This window comes from Emys orbicularis, chromosome 3 (assembly GCF_028017835.1).
Source record: "Emys orbicularis isolate rEmyOrb1 chromosome 3, rEmyOrb1.hap1, whole genome shotgun sequence".
Lineage (NCBI taxonomy): Eukaryota > Metazoa > Chordata > Testudines > Emydidae > Emys > Emys orbicularis.
The window spans coordinates 142092842-142108703 of NC_088685.1; the positions used below are offsets into that span (position 1 = coordinate 142092842).

Sequence of the window (15862 nt, forward strand, 5' to 3'; positions counted from 1 at the left end):
CCAAATGACAAGATCTGAATGCCTGGTAGTTTTGTTTTGCTTTTTGTTTCCTTGCATAGTTATGTTACTTAAGGTAAAATTACCCGGCCTCTTATCACATGCAAATTGTGGGCTCTTCCTGAGATCAGCCATGAAGGTAATATCTTAATGCCAAATTACTAATATATTTTCAGCCCAATGTCCGGACTGGCTGAATTGGACAAAACTTGTATTAGGCAACTTGTGTAGCATCACAGGCAGGGCTGGAAACTGTGAACCCAGCAGGACAAATATAGATGTCTTGAAAATGTAATGTGTACTTCAAGCAAAGCAGATAACTCATTAACTCTTTGACATGCTGGCTATGGTTCGCAGAATCTCTCTCCTCTCACAAAAGCAATAATGCAACTGGAACTTTGTTATTGAAACAAGTCAGTTGTCCAAAGGCATTCAGTACCACACACTAAATCCTCCAGTGTACACCTTCAGTGAAAGCACTGCATTAGTAATGCTCTATTTGGAGCTGAGGAGGCATTTCTCCTTTAAAGGCCTGTTGCAAGAGTTTATAGCTTTAAAAATAAAAATGTTGCCACCTGAGATTAAATCTCCTCATTGTTGTTCATCCAAAAGGTGAATTTTTGTCTACATTTGGGAAAATTATATTTGGCCATTTTTGCGTTATTTGGGGATTAGGAAAAGATTTTATTATGCTTCACTCTGTTAGACAATTGCCATGGGCTAGATCCATGAAGGGACTTGGATGGGACAATACATTTTTCTGGGCACCTTTCCTCACAGTGGAATCTACAGCCCAAGTTAGGTGCCTAGGCTCCCTCTACGATGCATGTGGAAAGCTAAGTGTCTAAGGATTGGATCCACAAAATCTAAATGCTGAGCAGGGAGCTGTTTAAGCTAGCCAGCAGGAAATAGTGAGGAGAGGGGTGTGGCCTAAAGCCATACCCCTCAAGGAGACTTAGGCTTTGTCTACACTACCACTTTTATCAGTAAAACTTTTGTCAGTCAGGAATGGGGAAAAACACCCCCTTGACTGACAAGTTTCACCGGCAAAACCATTGGTGTGGACAGCGCTATGTTGGCAGGAGAGGCTCAACCCAAACGTATGGAGGATGGCATGGGAAGCTGGCATTTCTACGTGGGACAGAGTTAAGGTGGTATGGTTACCTTAACTATAAATTTCCATATTTCCAGATTATAAGGCCAGAAGGGATCACTATGATCATCTAGTCTGCTTGGTTTTCTTGTAGATGCAACTTCACTCTGAATTTTCTGGGTTTCTAACTTCTGTTCACTGTTAAACTCTAATATTCTTGAAAGGTAACATACACATCACAACATTGATAATTCAGGCTGTAGGCTCACCCAGTAAGTTTTTTACATGGGATTTAGTTTGGGTTTAAATTCCTTCATTCCTTTTAATAGAATTTGTACCCCGGGGTATCAGAGTGTCATATCAGACTGACAGACAGGGAAACTAGTCAAAATAAAACCACCACCAAACTGAACCTTTACCCAAAACTAACACTTAGTGGAAACCAAATTTTTCCAGAGTTCAAGTTTAACTGTTCTTCCCCTGCTTTTTTATTTAACATTTTTGTACAACGTTACCCTTTCTGGTTCTGGCTAGAACCAAAAATGTACAAAGGAAATAAGCAAGCAAGCATTATTTAAGGAAGTATAAGCTTAAATAGCTTTGGCTGAGCTTTAGGATGTTAATCACAGCAAAACAACCTCTGTAGGTTAGTCTGTCATTAGTTAAAATTCAGTAACACAGCCCAATATGCAAAAGTCTTTTTGATGGACAGCATAAAGCTAATTGAAAGTTCTTATCCCATCTCTGTAACTGGATTTAAATCTCAGGGTTGTAATTATTGTGTTGAAAGTTACATTACCATATGTGTTTCAGACTGAAAATCGTCTGTATTCAATATGTTTCAGATAGTATTATCTCCAGGAATAAGAAACCAACAATATACAAGGAGCATATCACAGAAAACCACCGCTGCTTGTTGTGTTCATAATTTTATATCTTACTATACAAGTATCATTCAGTGTGTGAAACAAAAGATGTGCAATGTTAAAACTGGTGCTCTGCAATTATCACTTAGTTTTCCTTTGGTTGTTACAGCAAGTCCTGCTTAGGCAAAGAGTCTAAGGCTGTATTAACCTTCCTAAGAAAGAGAGGAAATATACCAGCACAGGAACTATACTAATTAACAAACACTGTACACTATTCTGTGCTCTAATTGTTCAGAAAAAAAGTAATTACCTACACTTTCCCTCAAGTACTTAGTGGCTGAGCACTGGAAAAGATAGCATTTAAAAGAATTGTATTAATAAGGTTCCACAAACAACATTACTGATACTAATTGCATGTGTAATAGTCTCATAGACCTGGAGGCTGTTAACTAACATTAGCTCCTAGGAACTTCTACTCTCCCAATGGTTCAGCCTTCTTCTTAACTTTGCTACTATTGTCAGGAGGGTTGCTGTGACAGCAGGGTGTGGCTCAATAATGGAATTATTATGCTATTTAGTTTTAAAAGACTTTTTGAGGAGAGGAATAGCAATTGTATGTCCCGAGGAAAAAATGTATTCAGTTGGGACCTGAAAGAAGAGGATGGAGGCAATGCAGATTGGGATGGGAATTGCAGCCATTGATGACTAATGCCTGAACTGATCTTGGAGAACTTTATTTTACTTTTCTCTTTAGTTTTTATTTTATTTACATTATTTGAGAGCTTTACCTGAGGAATGGAAGGAGAGGATGGAACTAGAGCAAGGAGTGGAGAAAACTTAAGTTGTGGAAAGTTAAGGATGGACATAAAAAAGAGAATGGAGGAAGACTGATGCCATGAAGGCAGGAAGGCTCTGCCTCAGACAGGTGACTTGGGTCTATGTAATTCACACAGGAGCCATATGAACACCATACCAAACCCGTCATGGAACTGAAAACTGTCCTTGTGCCAAACGGCCAAAGCTCTCATTTGCTCCAACTTCCTTCTGCATGTTTAAAACTCAGGGGTAACTTGTCCCTATGGTTTAAGGGGAATTCAAAATAATGGGAGCTGTGTTAACTATGCCCAAAACATATAAAGTCTGACATTGGTATATTCAGACCTCACAGGGAAAATGGATCTAGTATTGGTTGGCTTTATTTACTGAGTGCAAAAGTACATACATTCAGTGATGTATGTAACCAGGCTTCCATAGCAGCTATTAGTCTAATTAACAATAACCATCTTATGTGAATTACTGAAAAAAAAAATCAGAACCTCAGCAGATGATTTTTCTCAAATGGGATGGGTGCCTCAGAGGACTGTTTTTTTACTTCCAGTATCTTTCACTGAATTTCATAAATACCTTAATTCACGAACAACTATGTCAAATTTAATGCAACATCAATCATAACTCTACCCGCTTCTGTGAAGTGCAGCACATGTGGTGTTAAATACTTCTTTATACACTGCATGTGCAATGTGGCCAAGAAATAGTTGTTCTGCATTCATAACTTTGAATGAACTGCATAATGTCCATGTAAAATCTGCATTTATTTTATTTACTGTGATAAAGAGGAAGAAGGCGCTAGTGTATTTGACAGTCAGATCACATTATTCCACAATCAGATAAGCAGTCCAGTGATGGCACATTCTCTTCAATTTAAACAAGACATAAAACTGTGACTCATTTGGTTATGTTTCTCCAGGAGAGACCAGATTTAGTGTTCTGAACACAGGACTGGGAGCCAGGATCTCCTGAATCCTAACCCTGGCTGTGACACATGGAGTCATGGGCCAGTCATTTAACTTTCCTTCCTCAGTTTTGTTATGTATAAAATGGGGATAATACTGATCTACCTCACAGGGGGTAGTGTTAGGACTAGTTAGTGTTTGTAAAGTGCTCTGAAGATTAAAAACACCATACTATGTAAGTGATAAGTATTACTATCTTCCTCAGTTTGGTTTAGCAGAACAGTGCCACTGTACTAACAAATAACAGAGAGAGTCTCTGTCCCCCAGGAACTTGCATTATATGATTATAGCATGAAAGTTGTTACCACTGCCATGTTAGATCCAAATTCTGCACAATTGTTACCAAAACTGAAGAGCATTCAGGAATCAATACAGTAAAATGAAAGGAATTGTTACAAAAGAGGACCAAATTCAAACTTGTAAGGGTTTGTAACACATCACTGAAATCTATCTAGTAACTTGGCCACATTGATCATAAATTACAGTGAACACCGTGCAGGGTAATACAAAATATTTCACTTGCAGAAGGGAACTGAATTGGGGTTAATGATGCATTTACCTTTGCTACTAGTTCATTAAAGTCTATTGCAGTCAAGAGTTGTGCGTACACCAGGGCTAAATTTGGCCCCAAATTACGCATTTCACGTGGTTTTCAGTGAAACGTTAAGGTTTCCACAGTAACATAGATAATCTTAATATACTTATCGTTGGTATATTTTTGTGCACTGAAAACGTTTTAGACTCATTCTGAACCATACGGTGTATACTTACAACTTTTAAACTACAGCTGGGAACCTCAGTGCAAATAGCTTTAAGAGATGAAACAAAGTTAAATGTAAGGGGATCTGTGTCTTTTGAGAAACTTATGAGGAGCCGGACTTTAATACTTCGTAACACTAGTGCTTCTCTTATCTTCCCATCCAAATATGGCCAGTACCTGTGGAGAAAGCACATAATACATTCAGGGAAAAAGCAATCAATTAGATTTTTACCAAGGCAGACCTAGCCCCACTAGGGAAAACTAAACAAACATGAACAGCATTTGTCTGCAGTCTAGGGAATCAAACTGACATGGCAGGAAGAGCTGTGCTAGACCCTTACCACTGTGTCACCTTGCTTCACACAAAACCAACCAATCCTGGGGGCAGTGAGACCCTATTGGCCTGTGTGAGTGAATATGCCCGAGCTATCCCCGGGGGGGTGGTTGCAGAGCTGCCCCTGTGAATGCAAAGCCTCATGCAAAATGAACTTCTAGTCCTCCCACACCCAGCGGAGTGATGCACATGTCATCAACAGTGTTAAAGCAGACTGGAACAGGAAGTGCAGCTCTCGCAATTCCAAAGTAGAGAGGGAGCTATCAGAAAGCACTGCTTAACCAAGCCAGAGAGAGAGCGAGAACTTCTCTCAGTTTTAAGCAGAAGGAGCTATCAACGTCTTACTTTTTAAAGCCCTGATTGTCAGCCTCTCCCCCATTCTGGGGCCTCAGGCCTAGGACTATAATAACCTCAAGAAGTTCCTGCTGGGGGGTGGGGGAAGAAGAGGAAGAGAGATACCCCAGAGCAGAGTCCCTATATTCTTTGGGTGGGACGGGAGTTTGCTCACATGAGGGCTCTGTCTCTCCCCAACCGTCACTGTCCAATTGCTGGGGAGTCGGTGAATTCTTACCCAAATATGACAGCTGTCTCTGTGGCACTATACCTACTGTCCTTGGCCCAGAGCACTCAACATGGGTCTAGAGATCCCACTCCTGGAGAAGGAGCAGGCCAGGAGCAAGAGAGTCTGGCAAGAAACCCAAGGGAGATGTGCAGCTCCCTTCTACCATCAATCTAAGGAGATTGCCAAAGAAACTCCTTTAATGGGAGGCTGGGAGGATAATGCCGGTGGGGAAGCTATGGCAGTGCATCAAGTTTAAAGCCAAGCTGCCAGTAAAACTGCAAGGGACCTCTCTGTGTAGATCAGGGGTCGGCAACGTTTGGCACGCGGCTCGCCAGGGTAAGCACTCTAGCGGGCCGGGCCAGTTTATTTGCCTGCTGACGCGGCAGATTCGGCCGATCGCGGCCCCCACTGGCAGCGGTTCGCCGTCCCGGGCCAATGGGGGCGTCAGGAAGCCGCGGCCAGCACATCCCTCGGCCCGCGCCGCTTCCCGCCGCCCCCATTGGACCAGGACGGCGAACCGTGGCGAGTGGGGGCCGCGATCGGCCGAACCTGCCGCGTCAGCAGGTAAATAAACTGGCCCGGCCCGCTTGGGTGCTTACCCTGGCGAGCTGCGTGCCGAACGTTGCCGACCCCTGATGTAGATGGTCCTGTGTCTTGAGTGGATCTTCCCCTCAAATCCACATGGATCTCTGGATTAAGTAGGCTAGGGGGACAGATCAGCTGGTTCCTCTATAGAGCGGGGAAAATCCTTGCCTCCTCCCTAACAGAGCAACACTATAATTAAAGTTATAAAAGATCTATTCCATTTTAAACCACTAGTATAGTTTTAGACAATAACTTTCTCCAAAAATGTTCTTGTGGGTCTCAAATTTCTCACGTCTGGTTTTGGATGGGTTACACATAACCCTTTTTTCCCCCAATTATACAAGGGTGAAAAAAGGCATAAATATAGATTTTCAAAAGAGCCAGCAGCCAACAGCTATCATTAAGGCACCTGAATTAAGTGGCCAGATTTCCAAAAGGCTCAGCTCCCAGCACCTGCCTTTGAGAGTAATGAGAGCTACTGGATACTTGGCAGTTCTCAGTTTAACCACTTATTCAGCTCCAACTGGGGGGAGGGGAGCTGAATAATTTTATTAAGATTTGGCTCCAGTTGTAGGTCCTGAGCACTTTTGAAAATCTAGGCCATAAATACATTGTGCATAAACTTTTTTGACTTTTTTTGCTATGAGCTAGCTATAATGTAATATGGCTGGAAGTGCAATCTGTGCTGAGTTTGAAAAGATCTGTTTTTTAACATAAAATTATGACAGCTTCCATACTGTGTATTAGATCCTTCAATATGTTCTCTCTCTCTTTCACACACACAGACACTATCTGGTATTCAGAGAGTGCCAATAGCCATTGTATCTAGGTGCTGAATACAGTAACATAAGAAACAAAAGTGAGCTCTACTGTTGTTTTCCTGGGTCTCAGTCACTTGTAGATGGTCAGACTAGACACATTCTGATCTCCTTCCAATAGGGGGATCCACAGCTTAGAACCCAGAACTTAGAAATTCCGTCTTAGGTCCCAATTGTGCTCCCAGTTAAGTCAATGGTAGAACTCTCATTGATTTCAATGAGAGCAGAATTGGGCCCTAAGAAACTGATCCATAACAAGTAACTAAATGCCTGCTGATTTATTTTCACCAGCAAGAGCTTTCTCTCATTGCAGCAATGTGCTAATACATTGTGGACACTCACTAACCTTTTAGCATTTGTGTCAAAGACAATAGGGAGGTAATCCATGACAGCTATATAAACAAACTGTTTGGCGTCATCTATAACATTGTAGATAGCTTCAATATCCAAGACTCGGGCTTTTGGACAAAAGAGTTTGGGAGAATTCTGTGAAGACAAAAAGTCAAATGTTACACTTAAATTAAAAAAAGAGGTGTTTCTTTGTCATCTTGAGGTGAGATTTGCAAATAAAATTACAAAACTTAGTGGAGAATATTAACCACTGGTATGTTAAACTATACAGCTGTAATTTCAAAGGTACGAACAGGAAACTTGGAACAGGAAACTTGGAAATGGCAGAGATGCTTAATGATAGGATAGAACAAGAAGCAATGGGCTTAAACTGCAGCAAGGGAGGTCTAGGTTGGACATTAGGAAAAAGTTCCTAACTGTCAGGGTGGTTAAACACTGGAATAAATTGCCTAGGGAGGTTGTGGAATCTCCATCTTTGGAGATATTTAAGAGTAGGTTAGATAAATGTCTATCAGGGATGGTCTAGACAGTATTTGGTCCTGCCATGCGGGCAGGGGACTGGACTCGATGACCTCTCGAGGTCCCTTCCAGTCCTAGAATCTATGAATCTATGAAGGGGGAATCAGATATCTAATTGCTGTTTGAGCATTACACAGAATTATAGTTGTATAGGAAGATTTCCAAAGGGGTCAATCGTAAAAATAGCCATTGCTATCAAAGTAGCTCTACTTGAGAGGAAGGTGTTACATGATACATCACAGGATTTTGCTTTAAAGATTCACAGTACTGGTTACATTACAAAGTAGTAGATGTATCCAGGCCACAACACTAACAGGGCACATCATTCATAAATATTATGAATTAGTGTTTATGACCTTAAGCTATTTACTGTTTTATGCAAGGTAACATATTGCTAAGAAAATCACAGTCTGTGAAAGGTACTGCTTCTCTGTAAGGGTCTGACCTTTAAAACCTCCCTCATTCATGTTGTCTACAAATCACTCTCATCAGGCATTGGTTAGACAAGTGGTGAACATGCTAAACTCTTTATTTTGTTACCTCATCTTCCTACCTTCCCCCACTCTCTTTGTCTGCTTTGTCCACATGTTGCATCCTGACAACTAATCTACTGTGGTCTCTTTGGTATAGAGGCTTTCTTCTTTATTTGTCAGTACAGTAACTAGCACAATCCTTGATTGGTGTTCCTAAGTATTATTTTAATAATAAAAAATACATAATAGAGTAATTAAGATCACTGGCAGTTCAGAGTATCCATGCTCTCCCAGGATTGAGCCCTGAATGCTCAGAAAAAGCAACTGCATTTTCTTTTGTCTCTCTCAGCCACTCAGGAAGACTGTACTGTTGCTAAGCAACTGTACCATGAGGATTCCTGAATGGAGAATCATTGATTTACTGTGATGTTCAGATCTTACACAGCAAGAAAGACTGGAAGAGAAGAATTTTTAAGACAATGAATTTAGATTCAGGAAGCAAGGTAAAAAATAAAAAATATAACGTAGGTGATTTATTTTTATTATCTGAATCTGTTTTCTCAGCATATTGTATGCACAATTTGATTTACTCCAAAGATAACAGACTATTCTCTCTCTAGAAATGCTCAGGGGTACAAGTTAACAGCAAAAAGACAAACTAGCTACAGAATCCAGAGCTGCTGCAGTCTCTCTTGGAAGCAGTTTGATAACTATTGTTGATCCAGAGGCATTCTGAATACAGGGTAAATTGGCAGAGTAAAGTTAATAGACTTGTCTACCATGTTTATTTTCCACAGGAGAGGATATAGAAGGGCAAGGGACTTGTTGGCCTTCCTATATTCCCATCATTAGCACAGTTGCGGAAAAAACATTATAAAACTATCACTAACATTCATGTCTATGCACAGATATGAAATGCAAATTGTCCATTACGACATTGTTAACATAATTACAGGAGAGACATATAAATAAATTTCTGACCAACTGTGGTCATTAAAGATCCCAGGGCATTTTTTTTCAGGATTAGGATTGCTGCCCTGGCCAAATTCCAGCTTGGATAACTAGATACTAATAGCAAACATCTCTGTGCCCTTTCAACTGGCTATAGAATTCTTCTGCAGTTCCTTTCTTAGACACTTAGACAATGCTGCCCGGTGTGAGAAATTATATATTGAAAATCCTGTTTTCAAGAAGGGAAGAATCTGGTTTTGGAAACTGCATCTTTCTTTCCTTCTCATTCCCACTTCCTGGACAACCTTGTGGTATAGGAAAAAAAGCAAACGAGGAAAAGAAAATTTATCAGGAGAAACTGCAGCACAGTGGATGGGGGAGCAAAGGAAGATGAGGTGGGTGTAGAACTACCCTTCCATGGTTCAAGTCAGAACTAGATGGTAAGTATCAATCAGTATCAATTATGGGGCCACACTGAGTAAATTGAAGCACAATATCCACTGTAGGTCTACCCTAGCTCCCATTTTCTTCAGTGTATATGAGGCCTCTTGCAGAGGTCATTTAAAAACTGAGGACAGTTAGCTGGTGATATATAATTGCCCTGTAGGCCCTACACATTCTGTCTCCACCCAGGAGGAATGCTGGTATGATACAGCGGCTGGGCGCGTTGGAGCAGATTTGCTCCTGGGAGAGGGGAGAGTCACTGGTGGGTTAAGGATTGCAGCATGAGGATGTACTCTCTTCTTTCATGCATGCGTTTATCAAAAGGACTTGTTTGGAAATGGTTGGTGTCACTTTCACTCACGACCATGCTAAATGTGGTATGAAAGGTATCTTTCCCCCCACACTCCATTTGCTCAGGCTGTGTCATTCTTCACCCTATGATAACCTCATAATAGCAACACATTCTCTGTGACTACAGCTCATTACTGTATTCTCCTCCAAGAAAGGATTTCACCAGGACTCACCATTTGTTCAGAATGGGGCAGCAGGTTTGCAAATTGGTTTGAACAACTAAAATCATATTACACCCACTCTGCCTTCTACTTATAAAGTCTCAGACGGACTAAAGGATGGTGGTGATTTTTTAAAGTCCTTACTGGGGTAGGCCCTGGCTGTGTTTGAGATCTTCCTTGAGCATCTTCTCAATAGGTATATGCGGTCACATACCGTTCAGGGATTCAACCATTGCACATTAGGTGGACAGGGAATCATGCCTTTGCTGTGGGGAGTCCAAGAGCTCATTCTATTCTTCCATCTCTCCCCATTAAAAAACAGCTTTTTAGTATGCTGGGCCTTTTTACTTTCTCCTATCCCTTCCCACCCCCCTCCTCCTATTGGTACTGGGCATTCTCAACCAGTTTTAGTTGTTTCAATGTTGGATATTCTCAAATGATCTATAAATAAAAGTTTATGTTGTTATATAGCACTCTGGATGCATTCATGGGGATGGGGAGGAAGTGCTATGTTAATAAGATGATTATGATAATTAATCAACCAAAAGTCACATAGCAAAAAAATAGATACTGGGCTCTAATTTTAGTAAAAATGTAACAGGATTTGGACTAGCTATAATTAAAATATTAGATACAAAATTAATCCATTTAGCTACAAATTCTTTGCTAAGCTGAAACGTACAGGTAATAAGTTAGCCACATGAGGGCTCTCCTGTTGTTCCTTGACTATAAGAAAATATATTGAGAATTACAGTACAAGGAAAGAGTAACAATACAAAAGTTAATTTTCAAAGCTCTACATTCATGACAGTGCTCTACATATAGTTAAAATGTCATGAAAATCCGAGTGAATTTACTAGTCTTTGCGTCCATGTAATGTGAAAAGTGGAGAAAAACCTATGAATTTCTCCACATTTGGTTACAAATTTTCCCCACAAACAATACACCTATTGAAATGGTTATTTTCTCCCCTGATGAGAAAGTGATCCAGTCTGTCAGCAACCATAGATTTCCCTTGTACTTCTGTCTTGTATAGTTGGTAACTATGGTACTTTCTTTGTAGCTCAGTTTCAGTCACTGCCATGACTCTCAATTTCAACAGCTTATCTTGGTGAATGAAAAGTACTGGTGCGTATATTCTTAAGTTAGGCCACATTTCAGAGAAGCACTTGAGCATGTGCTTAAGTTCCATTATTTCTCAAGGACTTAAGTGCTTTCCTGAATAGGAATGCTTCCAGGGTGTTAAAAACCTAAAAATGGAAAGGTTATACCTAGAGAACATTGGGTACACAAGAGTGCTGAAGCACACATAGCGACGACTCTTTCAGCAGTGAGCTGCTGTCAGGGAGTAAGCAGCATCATGGTAGCTATTCACATGTTCTGTCAACATGTGTTCTGTCTTTTTGTGTGTGTGAAGAGACATGTGATAGTTGACATTTATGGTATTAAACACCAGACTAACCCAATGTTTCTATTCAGTTATTCAGTAAAGACAATGTTGTAATAGGAGGTTCAACTGAAGCCAAATTTCTCGGTACCAATAAAACTCAAATGTTAAATAATATTCCCCCCCACCCTCACTTAAACAGGCAAAGAACAGACATTCTCTTAAGAACTCACCGACACAAAGACTTCTGATTTTGTTTCATTCAGCTGCAGCGTCAGTTTATTTCGAGTATCATACACCCCATACAATCTCTTAGACCAACTTGGAGGCACTTTATTCTTGTATTTTAATGAGCTATACAAGGCAAATATCCTTTGTAAATCTAGGACGAGGCAGCTGCAGTTGTACACAATGACACCAAGTTCTTTCATCTGTGAAATTAAAGTTCATACCATTAACAGGGTATTGGCTGACACATGTATCTTTAGAAATATACAGTAGGCACATAAAATACATTTTTCATAAGTATATCCTGTATCTGTAGAGAAATATACACCAGACAAGAACAGTGGAGAACATTACCAACAATGGTATGTTAAAGGCTAATACATAAACTACATGGCTAATACTAAAGTCTTGATTCAGACAAAAATATGACAGTGTGCAAAAGTTCAATGTATTTTTTTCTCAATTGTGCACCATAATAAAATATAATGCACCACCGAAGAAACTTCTGATGAATGACATCTACTTGTTACAGAAATGCCCTCCACTTATTTATAAAGGCTATTTCTTCCTTAGGTGTTGCTTTAGATCTGCTCCTCTTACAGTTTGTTTGTTTTTGCTTGCTTACAAATAATAGCATTCATGATCTGCATTCCATTTCTGTGGGCTGAGAGGAACAACAAAACCTAACACCCTGATAGAAGACTACAAGAATAAACCTGATGAATGAAAATGTACATTTCCCAGCTCCTATTCTGGAAAAATCACATACAGGGGGAGCATCAGGCCTCAACATGTCGCACTCCAAAAATAAGTTATTAGTCAGCTTCAGCGTATGAACATTACTTAATCAAACTGTATAAACAACAAGACTCGGACAGCTTTTAACTTAATTCAGAAAGTGGAAAATTTCATAATTCTGTGAACACGCACACATGTGGCACTAGCATTTTAGAATGTAGACTGTACTATAACAGTTCATTTTGTGGGTCAACAAACAACAACTTGGTCTCAGTATGCAGAAAGAAATTATTCTAAATTGCAGCACATATTCTAGTCAAATAATCTTTGGCATAATAACTATACCCTGATCCTCTGTGTCTACTTGCCTGTGTGTTTGAGATTTCTCCTGCCTTCTGTTTTATCTCAATGTTTTTTTACAATCTGAAATTATATTAGCTGTACAGAATTATTTCCTAACCCCACTTTTGTGCTGCCAGTGCTGCTTTCTTTTTAATCTCCATTGCAATGGACTCACTTACAGTATGTTATACAGTACATCAGGACTGTGTAACTTAACCAGCTTTTCATGACTACTTCTCGATTCTCTCTCAGTTATATGGTTACAATTTTCCTTTGTCTGTATTCGTGGTATTTGCTCTCTCTGTCCTTTATTTTACCAATACTCTCTTTACTATTCCACTCTGCACCCTCTTCCCATTAATGGCAAGGACATAATTATGTCCTAAGAATACACCTCACTTTGCCAGGCTTGCAGCCATTGTAATGATTTCTCTGGCAGGGAACTAGAAGAGAGAGATTCTGTTCCTTTCCATCTACCAACTCAGGGACTACCCCCACTGCGTGGTCCGACAGAATGAACATGATGCCGGGTGACAGTGACCAATTTTCTATAAATAGTTTTTGTAGCTCCCCTTATGTTCTGTAAGATGGAAAAACAGGAAACCATCCAAGTCGTTGAGGGTGTGTCTAATTGCAAGTAAAGATGCGACTGTAGCAGTGGTAGCACAGGTAACAATAACAATGTAGATGTGGCAGCATAGACCACAGAAGGGGCTAGAAACCAGAACACATTCGCAGGCACCCCAGAAGGGTTGCTAGCCCATGGTGAAGCCCATGCTGAAGCCCATGCTGCCATGTCTATCCTGCTATTGTTACCTATGCTAGCTAGATTAAAGCTAGCAGGGAAATGGCTACCTGCACTACTATCAGCTTCACTTGCACTGTAGACATACCCTTGGTGACAAAAGAAAAGCTGCTCTGTGATAGAGGGGATCTGCTAATCACTCAATCATGCCAGTGATAACCAATCAATTTCCAGATTGGAGCTGAGCCATTTCAAGAGTGCATGCTTATCACCTACATTTATTGTTTGTTTTTTTAACATTATTTAAAACTTGATTAGATTTTAGAAGACAATTATGAGCAATCCCTGTTTGTATGCAATCAAGCAGCCAGCCTTCTCCTTTCTTCATCTTTAGTCAATTCTGCAATCAAAGAATCCTTTCCTGTGACAGAAACATCTTCCTCTACATTTAGTCTATTTTTACAGCTATGTGCAGAATACTCTGTGGTGAGGAGAGGCTGCTCTTTTCCCAATTAATTACAAAGCCCATGATCCTGCAGGCATTTCAGGGCATGGGCAGTAAGGATATCTGCCAATGACAGATTTTGCATGAAGGAGTATGTTGCCCAATTAAGGGGAAAATACTTCCTTGTTATAATGTGAGGGCTGCTATTGTTATTGACACGACTTTTAAAAAATAGTTTAAGAGAAGTAGAAAGAGAGGGATTTATACTGAAAGAATAATTATTTGAGGATTACCCTGTGACTTGCTCTGACTGGAACATGCAGCCAAGCATCATCTTAAGAGATCTACTGCCCTGGTAAAATCCTCCAAGGTGACAGCTGATTGGGTGAAGCAACATTCCTCAGCCTGAGTTTTGGAAGATACTTATATCCTAAGGAAAACCCCACTAAAGAACAGACTAGAGAGAACTCACAGCATGAAGAAACAAAAAGTAGAACTCACAGCATGAAGGAAGTAAATCTTCTGAGGTGAAAACAAGAGTGACCAGTGGTGGGTGTAGCAGGAATCTCTAGGATCCTTCTTGAGTAATCATTTTAATAAAACATGTTCAAACTCCTGTTTGCTCAAAGAAATGAATGTCCTAGTCCTGAAAGCAATGGACATCTTGCAAGGTGCTCATTACCATTAGCTCCAAGTGTACGGGGAGCTGAACACACTGGGCATCTTCCGGGATAACACCCACAGCATTCATTTATTGCACTGAAGAAAACCTTTTAGCAAATTCATATGACTTTTTAGACCCTGGCCTTTTAGAAACATTGCTGTGCATAACTTCCACTATGTTTGAAACTAGATCCCATTGCAAATGGATGACTGAAGCAGAAGCAGAACAACACCACAGCAGGTTAATACAAAAACCAAATGCATGCTAGATAGAGTGTAATACAAGCCATTACATCATGATAAATCAATTACTACGGTCTATAATGACCTAAGCTCCTTGGCAGCTTGTAAATAAGAAATCATATAATAATAAAAATATTTAAATGCCACTCTAGAACTAAATGGAATTAATCCAGTTTGAAAACACTTGCACATGGATGACACAATTCATTGTAGTGCACTGACTCCATATTGATTGCATACTCTGAAGTCCTCTTTCAAATTGAAATAACTCTGCTGTGAAGTGAGTTAGTCCAGGCTATTGTTCGTGTGCACACAATGCTGTTGCAAACTACTTTGGGAATCCTCCAACTGCTACCCCCACACTGCTTTGTGGGCGACCATCACTGACCTGTCTGTTTACCTGTGTGCCCTCCCCTGCTCTGGGGTCAAATTGACTGGATGCCCCCTCCCCAGTTTATAAACTGGCTCTCAGACAGATTTTCTCCATTTGCTCCTGGATTCCAGTTTATCACAATAGCTGCGATAAGACTCCAGAAACCCTACAACATGCCTCAAGCAGCTGCTTGGAGGCACACTGAGATCTCATCACTATCTAGGGAGAAGCATTGGTGCAGGAAGCTCTTGCAGCCAGCCACTGGAATAAAGACTTTTTTGTGGACATTGATAGACAGATGTCCACGAGAGGCCACAACCAGGATGCTGAACGGTGCTGGATAAAGAGCAAACAGCTCAGGAGCACCTACATTAAAATGAGGGGTAACAGGAAAAAGTCCAGCAGGGGACATGTAACCTGTCCATTTTTTGAGGCGCTCAACAGGATTTTACCAAACCACACGACCCAGGCACCTTGTGAAGCCTGGTGGCTGCTTTCTGCCTGGCTCTCCCAAGGATGAGCAGCAAGACTCATCGGAGGATGAGCACCAAGAGGGAAGTTAAGCGATCTCCCCAGAAAGCCAGGATCTCTTTGGGGTTTAGGGCACTGATGCTGACCAAGTGAAAGGCGAGCCTGATTC

The 15862-nt window shown here is 40.6% G+C and overlaps 1 protein-coding gene across 1 annotated transcript in view; it reads right to left on the bottom strand.

The window, feature by feature from the left end:
- PLD5 (phospholipase D family member 5) overlaps window positions 1-15862 on the bottom strand; it is a 259968-nt gene that overhangs the window by 10692 nt on the left and 233414 nt on the right. The window contains exons 6-8 of the mRNA XM_065401866.1: window positions 11679-11876; window positions 7155-7294; window positions 4521-4686 (exon numbers count right to left, since the gene is read on the bottom strand). Coding sequence (XP_065257938.1) covers window positions 4521-4686; window positions 7155-7294; window positions 11679-11876 — 504 coding nt within the window. The remainder of the gene's footprint in view (window positions 1-4520; window positions 4687-7154; window positions 7295-11678; window positions 11877-15862) is intronic.